This window comes from Neovison vison, chromosome 13 (genome assembly GCF_020171115.1).
Source record: "Neovison vison isolate M4711 chromosome 13, ASM_NN_V1, whole genome shotgun sequence".
In the NCBI taxonomy this organism is placed as follows: Eukaryota; Metazoa; Chordata; class Mammalia; order Carnivora; family Mustelidae; genus Neogale; species Neogale vison.
This window is the reverse complement of record NC_058103.1, coordinates 73,262,235-73,271,075: the sequence shown is the minus strand read 5'-3', so window position 1 is coordinate 73,271,075 and position 8,841 is coordinate 73,262,235. Positions and strand designations below refer to the sequence as shown.

Genomic DNA, 8,841 nt, shown 5'->3' with positions numbered 1-8,841 from the left:
CCAGGTGCCCCTAGGGCTCTGATTTGTGACAAAGGTCTGCCAACCAGCATCCTGAAGGAGAGGATGTCTGTACTTGGGGCTCTCACACAGCTAACCTCCCAGCTGCCTCTAACGCAGAGGGGGCCCAGTTCCCAGCTAGCATTAGCGGCTCCCAGGCTCCGGGGGCTCCAGAGGCACTTTTCAGCAAAATGAATCTCCTCAGGCACCAGAGTCATTTGTTTTCCAAACTCCCTGCTCGGATCTCACTAATTCCCAATTTCCCTGCATTTGACAAATGCAATTAACAAGCCTCGATCAGTTCCTGGCCGACAGCCCTCATCAATCAATACGCGACTGCACAAGGCTGAGGGGGAAGGGAAAGTATCCGCACCACAGGCGAGAGGAGGCCTTACCCCTCGATTTCTCAAGATATGAGGCTGGGCTGTCACCCTCACCAGCCACCTTCTCCCTTCTTACTCACGAAAAACAAAGCGGTACTGTTCATACCCTCCTCTCCCGTTTTTTCAAAGGTTTCTCCCATCAACCTCCCCTATGCTTATGGCTTCTCTTTAACAGAAGGCCTTACCATCTGCTGCCACCATTAGCTTGGGAACCCCCTCAGTGCGGGGTGTGATAAATCAGCCATTGCTCTGCTCTCAGCAGGGTCTCCTCCCCACCCACATGTGCCAGTGACAGTTTTGAGCCGCTTCCTGTCCAGGAGAATGTAAGCCCACCATCAACCGCTCTGTCCCCCACCTGTGTACACGGGATGGCCAAAAGGACAAGGATCACCAAGCTTGTGGTCACTACCACTTTCACACTCACCTCTTTGTCCTCTTTTCTCAAGGCCCAAACAAATCTCTTCCCAGTTGGTTTAAGATTCAAGATTCACCCTCTTCACCTTTCTGCTCTGCGGGTAGCACTGGCTTCCCCTCCCCCACAGCAGGATGAGAGCCTTTCCCTCTGCAGCTCTTCCTCATACAGCCCTGTGCATCTTTCCACCTCATCAACTTTTCATCTCTTTGCAAACAGAATCGGGAAGTCTCTCCCTCCTCCCTGCCTCTCTCTCCATCTCCTTTGTTATTAGCTTCATGAGTAGGGATGCTAATGTATTCACTAGACAATGTCTTCACACCGTTTCCTGTAATTACAGTCAGTGCCCTCCCACCGTCCTGGCTATTTTGGCTGTAAAGTGCTTGGAGGAGGGACAGTGTGGACAAAAGACACAACACAGGCTGAGGTCGAGTAGTGTAATGTTAACATCCAAGAAAGTAAAACATATAATCACCTCTGCAGCAGGTCATTAACAACTAGTAACACATAGAGGTCAATGCCACCAGAGCTTAAAAAAATTATCAGTACAATTGAGGACCCCTCCACAAGAGGATGGGGAGCTGTACCCACATTGCCAGCAACAGTTTCCCCCAAGAAATGTAAGCAGCCACATCCACCCTCCTTCAAGGGGTAGAGCCACTATATTTGTCATGTAGATCAGCCACACTGTCACTGGAGACTCGGATCCAGCCATCCTCCCGGACATGGTAGAGGTTGACTGCGCCTCCCGAGTAGGCATCTCTATAGGTGGCTTGGTAGATGGCTCGACGGGCCAGATCATAGGCCTGTTCCACCTCTAGGTCATAGGAGTAACCCCGATCCATGACCCCATAAGCATACACAGAGCCAGAACCTACAGAGAAGGTGGCCCCCGAGATCCGGTTTCCTTCACTGTCCACATAGTAGAGGCCTGGAAAGAGAGGTGAGGTTAGCAGGGAAAAAATGACCATCTCTTTTGACATCTAATTCATTCTCCAAGAAAAGTTCTCTATCCCTCTTGAAACCCAGGGGAGACCAACAGATATACAAGAAAATAATACTTTGGGGGTGCCTGGGTGGCTCAGCCTTTAAGCGTCTGCCTTTGGCTCAGGTCACGATCCCAAGGCCCTGGGATCCAGCCCCGCATCAGGCTCCCTGCTCGGCAGGGAGCCTCCCTCTCCCACTCCCTCTGCTTGTGTTCCCTCTCTTGCTGTGTCTCTGTCAAGTAAATAAATAAAATCTTAAAAAAAAAAAGAAAGCAAATATATTTCTACAAAATTACTTGAAAAAAAAATAATAGCTGGGGGCGCCTGGGTGGCTCAGTCAGTTCAGCACCTGCCTTCAGCTCAGGTCATGATTCCAGGGTCCTGGGACTGAGCCCTGCATTGGGATCCCTGCTCAATGGAAAGCTCGCTTCTCCCTCTCCCTCTGCCTGCTACTCCCCTTGCTTGTGCTCTGTCAAATAAATAAATAAAATCTATTAAAAAAAATAGCTGAAGGAATAAAATTAAATATTAAGATTCCTGGATTCTATCTCACATTATTACTGCTTTACTATCCTCACTGCATAACCAAAAAACAAGTATAATCCAAATGACTTAGGTTTTCTTTTCTTTTCTTTTTTTTTTAAAGATTTTGTTTATTTATTTGAGAGACGGAGATCACAAGTAGGCAGAGAGGCAGGCAGAGAGAGGAGGAAGCAGGCTCCCCGCTGAGCAGAGAGTCCGATGTGGGGCTCGATCCCCGGACCTTGGGATCATGACCTGAGCCAAAAGCAGAGGCTTTAACCCACTGAGCCACCCAGGTGCCCCGGTTTTCTTTTTTTTTAAGTTTTTATTTTTATTTATTTGAGAGAGAGAGAGACCCCACAAGCACAAGCAGGGTGAGCAGGAGACACAGAGGGAGAAACAGACTTCTTGAGGAGCAAGGAGCCTGATATAGGGCTAATGCAACCGACTGAGCCACCCAGGCGCCCCATGACTTAGGTTTCAAGCACAGAATGTCAGTGGAGATAATGTTTAAAACAATTCTAGCCCTTGGGTGCTAGGGGTGTTCTCTCTCAAATAAAATCTTTAAAAAAAGAAAACAGGGCACCTGGGTGGCTCAGTCATTAAGCATCTGCCTTCAGCTCAGGTCATGATCCCAAGGTCCTGGGATTGAGCTCTGCATCTGGCTCCTTGCTCACTGGGAAGCCTGCTTCTCCCTCTCCCTCTCCCCTTGCCTGTGTGTTCACCCCCTTGCTGTCTTGTGTCTCTCTCTGTCAAATAAACAAATAAAAACTAAAAAAAAAAAAACCAAAACAACACTTATAAAGAAAAAAAACAACCCTAGTCCTCAAAGTTTTGACTATCTGAGGGACAAGACATACATCGCACAGTAGGAGAGAGCCTAGAGTTCCAAATTATATCGCAAAGACCTGCACTGTCCAATATGGGAGCCACTAGCCGTGTGTGACCACTGAGCATGTGAAATGAAGCTGGCACTACATGCTGAAGTGCTAACACTTTGGATCTATAAAACAAAATATATACTATTAAGATTTATTTATTTTAGGGGCACCTGGGTGACTCAGTCGTTAAGCATCTGCCTTTGGCTCAGTCATGATCCCAGGGTCCTGGGATCAAGGCCCACATAGGGCTCCCTGCTCTGTGGGAAGCCTGCTTCTCCCTCTGCCACTCCCCCTGCTTGGTCCCCCTTTCCATCAAATAAATAGATAAAATCTTTTTTTTTTTTTTTAAAGATTTTATTTATTTGACAGATCACAAGCAGGCAGAGAGGCAGGCAGAGAGAGAGAGGGGGAAGCAGGCTCCCCGCTGAGCAGAGAGCCCGATGCAGGGCTCAATCCCAGGACTCCAGGACCATGACCTGAGCCAAAGGCAGAGGCTTTAACCCACTGAGCCACCCAGGCACCCCAATAAATAAAATCTTAAAAAAAAAAAAGGATCGAGTCCCACGTCGGGCTCCTTGCTCGGCAGGGAGCCTGCTTCTCCCTCTGCCTCTGCCTGCCTCTCTGTCTGCCTGTGCTCGCTCTCTCTCCCTCTCTCTCTCACAAGTAAATAAAATCTTAAAAAAAAAAAAAAAAAAAAAAGATTTGTTTGAGAGAGTGCGTGTGCACACAAGGTGGAGGGTCAGAGGGAGAGGGAGAGAGAATCCTAAGCCAACTCCAGGCTGAGTGCGACCCTGAGATCACTGCTGAAACCAAGAGTGGGACACCTAACTGACTGCATCACCTAGGCACTCCAAAATACAATATTATCATTAAAGTTAATTTCTCTTTATCTTTAATTTAGAAAATGTGGCTACTATAAAATTTAAAATTACATGTATGGCTCACACTTTATTTCCATTGGACGGTGCTGGTATAGATCAGGGGTTGGCCAGGCCAACTGCCCGTTTCTGTAAACAAAGTTTTATGGGGACACGGCCATACATATACATACATATACTGTACATACTGTCTATGACTGCTTTTATGCTAAAGCAGGAGAGTTAGGTAGTTGAAACAAAGACCATATGGCTTGCAGTCCTACATTATTTACTATTTGGCACTTTATGAAGAAGTTAGCCAGTATTTACTACAGATGAAAATTTAGACAAAGATTTTAATAAAATGTTTATCAATTCCAACTACCTGCTGGATCTTCCAACAGGATGCCTTTGTCACCAAGTTCGGATTCAGACTTCCTATCCTCAAATATTTTCAGTGGTTCTCCATTACCAACCAAACTCATCTCTCTCTATTGCTCCACCAGCCCACACTGCCTCCCATGTTCTCAAGTTCTGTCTGCCAATAGGATCGTTATTTTTCTGTTCCAGTGGTTCCAATCTCTCACTGTGCATCAGAATCATCTAAGAAGTTTTTTAAAAAGATGCCCAGGACTTATAACGGGTATTCTTTTCCAGCTGGTCTGGGGTGGAGAACAAGTATGGGACTTGTGTTTTAAGTTCTCTAGGTGATTCTAATGCAAGCCAGTTGAGAACCAAATGCTCACCAGTCTTCAGGTTCAAGGATTCCAATGTCTACACCAAACTAGTCCCTCCTCAGTCCCAGGGCCACTACCTTGCCTAGTGGGCTCACTACATGGTTCCTGTTTAGCTCTCCAGCTCTATGGATCACTACTCCTCTTCACACAACCTTAGTTCTGATTAAACTGGGCTTTTGGGGGTGCCTGGGTGGCTCAGTCGGTTAAACGTCCGCCTTCAGTCCAGGTCATGATCCCAGGGTTTCTGGATCAAACCCTGCATCAGGCTCTGTGCTCAGCAGGGAGCCTGCTTTACCCTCTCCCTCTGCCTGTCACCCCCTGCTTGTGTGCACATTCTCTCTCTCTCTCTCTCAAATAAATAAATATTTAAAACAAACAAACAAACAAACTGGGCTTTCAGTTACTCCTCCCAAACCGCATGCTTCATCCATCCTCCCTTTGTCCACCATGCTTCCCTTCTCTCACTTGCACATCCTATTCGACTGCCACTTATCAATGAAGTCATTCTGTGTCCTCCCATCAGAAATAATCTTTTTCCTCAAAACTCCCTCAGCAGCATACTGGTCCTTTTACAATGGCATTCATCTCATTTAGCCTCGTGTTAAGTAATCTGTAATCATTCTTCAGTCATCTGCTTTTTGAGGCAACGGACTGACTCATCCTAGATGAGACATGCTGTAGGGAAGGGTTCTTGTGAAGGCATGATTTAGGTTATGCTCTAGCTTCTCAGGTTCTTTGCTAGCCAGCATCTGTACTCTCGAACACTGCTTCCGTCCCCTGGAACAGACCCAGTAGCTAAGGGTACGAAGCAACAGTTCCAAAATGCTTCCCTGGGCCACACAAAAAATGTATGGAGCTGTTCTTTCACACTTTTCCCCAAAAAGCATCTCAATTTCCAAAGTAACAAGCCATGCTCCTCTCTCACATCCCCTTTTTTAATCTTCTTATTCACCCTCCACTGAACAGTGAACCGAGAGCTTCTAAACCAAGTGGAAAAGTGCTGGGTATCCTGCAGTTGTTTGACAGAAAAAAACTAGGCACTCAGTAAACAGGTGAATGAATGAAGCAAAAACAAAAGGGAAGAATAAACTACTCAAGCATGGAGGGGGAAAATTATACAGAAAGTAACTAGCTGTATTCCAGCTTGATAAAGAGACATCCGAAACTGGTCAAAAAGCTGAGGTGCCGGGCAGGCTCAGTCTGTGTGGAGTGTGCGTGCGACTCTTGATCTCAGGGTGGTGAGTTTGAGCCCCATGCTGGGTGTAGAGATTATTTAAATGGATACTTAAATGAAACTTAAAAAAAACAAAAAAAACTGGTTGAAAAGGAACTGACATCAGATGCAAGGCTGAACTTCCTGGCAAGGTTTCTATATACTAAAAACAGAAAAAGGCTAAGGAATTTATTTTAAGAGATGACAGAATAGGACCTAGGATGATTTTATCAAGCAAGGAAAGGATCAGCCCTAACGGCCCCTTCTAGGCCAAAGACTCCCTAAAGGAAAAAAGAAGAGAAATGACTAACTTCCTATTAGAGTTTCACTGTCCAGGACAATGGCCACTAGCAACATGTGGCACTGAGCACTTGAAATGGGGCTAATGCACATGCCAAATAATATTACTTTAGGTGTTCTGGATTAAACGAATCATTACAATGTCCCCATCTTTTTTACTTCTTAAATATATCCATTAGACAATTCTAAAAAATTGTTATTGGGGCGCCTGGGTGGCTCAGTCGAGCATCTGCCTCTGGCTCAGGTCATGATCCTGGAGTTTAGGGATCTGAGCCCTGCACCTGGCTCACTCCTCAGCGGGGAGTCTGCTTCTCCCTCTCCTACTCCTTCCCTGCTCAAGCTCACTCACTCTCTCAAATAAATAAAATCTTTTAAAAAGTTATTATTATTATTATTATTTTAAGTAAACTCTACACCCAAGCAGTGAAGCTCTCGGTTCACTGTTCAGTGGAGGGTGAATAAGAAGATTAAAAAAGGGGATGTGAGAGAGGAGCATGGCTTGTTACTTTGGAAATTGAGATGCTTTAAGTGGAACTTGAACTCACCACCCTGAGATAAATTACATACTCCACTGATGGAGCCAGCCAGGTGCCCCTCCATAAGACAATTTTAAATTACATGTGTGGTTCACATCAGATTTTTATTAGAAAGCACTGACTGGAGTTTTTATGTCTATTATCCAATTTAATTCTCAAATACACTCTTTGTAGGTCTTACCATTTAATGGGAGAGAGAAGGAGAAACATTATGTGCCAGACATGCTTTACATGTATTACCTTCTTTAACCAACAAAACAGATGATGAAACTGACTGGGAAAATGAGCAGCCAAAGTAAGGTCACATGGGGTAGTCAATGACACAGCTAGTCTAACTCCATGCCCTCTCCTACACAGTAGTGCCTTCCTTGAACAAAGAGAAGAAAGGGTGGAGAACCTAATCAACACATCCCCAGCGCAGACTCAAAGCCCTTTCATTCACCTGTTCATCCAGCCCCTCCACTCTGTAGTGCCAGCCCAAGAACCAAGTGCTTGCAGCTTAACTCACCAGGGCCTCTCTTATCCCAGCCACAGATCATGGTGCCCATGGACAGCCCCATGCCTTTATACTGATACACCATGTTGGCAAGCAGCTTGGAGGCAGCTGCTACCGAGATGCGTTCCTTGTTTCGAAGCTCATATATTCGACATTGCCGAGCCAACAGCCGCTCCCAGAAGCTGCAATCCGCTGCGCCCCCAGCCATGGTGCCCAGCAGGTAGGGATTGATCTCTATCACCTTCTTTACTGTCTGGGAGGCTATATAGGCACCAGCTGTGGCCCGAGAGTCCGCTGCAACAATGACTCCATGTTGAAACTGTTAAGATCAGAGGAAAACACAAAGCAGACCACATCAGACCACAGAAACATCTCCTTCACATTTCTTTTTGCATCAGTGGAAAACCAGAATATCTTTCTCTGTCCTTTCACACTTCACAAAATGCTTTCCACATATTGGTATCAACTAAGCTTCACATAGATCCCACGACATGGTATAACCGGTATTAACTTCAATTTCATTTTATAGATCAGGAAACGAGTTCAAGAGATCCAATGACTTGCCCAAGATCGTACACCTGGTTATTGTAAAGCTGGATCAAGAATTCCAGTTGTCTGGCTCCCGCTACAGTGTTCCCTCCCACAATTCTTTCTCTCATCGCTTTTCAGTTACCCCTGCCTAATGGGGACCCAGTTTTTAAAAACCTTTAGTTAATGGTTAAACATCCTTTCCTCTACCAATATTCATTGCTTTGAGGCCTTCCCTTTCCTGAACCGGAGTCATAGGGGTTGCTTAGGAATCAACCCAAGCGGCCTCGGGTTTCTTCTCCCCCTTAACCTCAGCCCCACGGTCCTACGTCTAGAGCGAGAACCGAAGCCTCTCAGGTCAATGAAACAGCGAAACCACCGGGGTCGGGAGGACAGGCCCGAGGCTCCCACTAGGCTCCGTGGTCGCGGCCCCCGCGGGCTCCGGTCCAGCCGGAAGGCCGGGAAGGTCGGCAAGGGCGCGGGCGCGCGGGTCTCAGCGCGGCGCGGCGGTTGGGTCCGCACCTTGAAGGCCAGGGTGGTGGTTCCATGAAGCATTTCGATTCTTGGCTCCTCCGCGACACCCCAGTTGGGCGCGGCCAGGGTCAGCCCATCGCTGGGACTCCCTGGACCCAGGTCCAGCAGATCCGCACGACCCCCGAGTCCAAAAAACCCGAGGCCGTTCACCGGCAGCGGCCTCTCCAACACGCTGGCCAGCGCCATGTCTAGTAAGGGCACAAGAAACTCGCTGCCAGAAGGCCTACTAAAGAGCAGCCGGGCAACGCCTCGCCGTCACAGCTTCACTTCCTATTAAAGCTATCCCATGGAGAAGCCATTTTAACTACTGGCAACCACGCCTCCAAAAACAAGAACCCGATGCCAGGGACTGTTTTCACCGAGGGGATAAAAATAAATACCTTAAATCCCTCTAAATTTTAAAAGGATGTTGTTGTCATCTTTACTTTCGTCAGGCAAGCAATACCGGATTAAATTCAC

At 46.8% G+C, this 8,841-nt stretch overlaps 1 protein-coding gene across 1 annotated transcript; it reads right to left on the bottom strand.

Annotated features, from left to right (window-relative positions):
- Positions 1-1,215: 1,215 nt before the first annotated feature.
- Positions 1,216-8,602, bottom strand: PSMB5 (proteasome 20S subunit beta 5). The gene is made up of 3 exons (XM_044230616.1): positions 8,371-8,602; positions 7,333-7,639; positions 1,216-1,723 (listed from the first exon to the last, which is right to left on the bottom strand). The coding sequence occupies exons 1-3, from the start codon at positions 8,566-8,568 to the stop codon at positions 1,437-1,439; spliced, it is 792 nt and encodes a 263-aa protein (XP_044086551.1). The 5' UTR covers positions 8,569-8,602; the 3' UTR covers positions 1,216-1,436.
- Between the last annotated feature and the right edge of the window lie 239 nt (positions 8,603-8,841).

Coding starts and splice junctions, on each gene's coding strand:
- PSMB5 (XM_044230616.1), bottom strand. CDS start 8,568: ATGGCGCTGGCCAGCGTGTTGGAGAGGCCGCTGCCGGTGAACGGCCTC. Junction 7,640..8,370: donor CCACCACCCTGGCCTTCAAG/GTGCGGACCCAA, acceptor TGATCTTAACAG/TTTCAACATGGAGTCATTGT. Junction 1,724..7,332: donor CTGGGATAAGAGAGGCCCTG/GTGAGTTAAGCT, acceptor CTCTCTTTCCAG/GCCTCTACTATGTGGACAGT.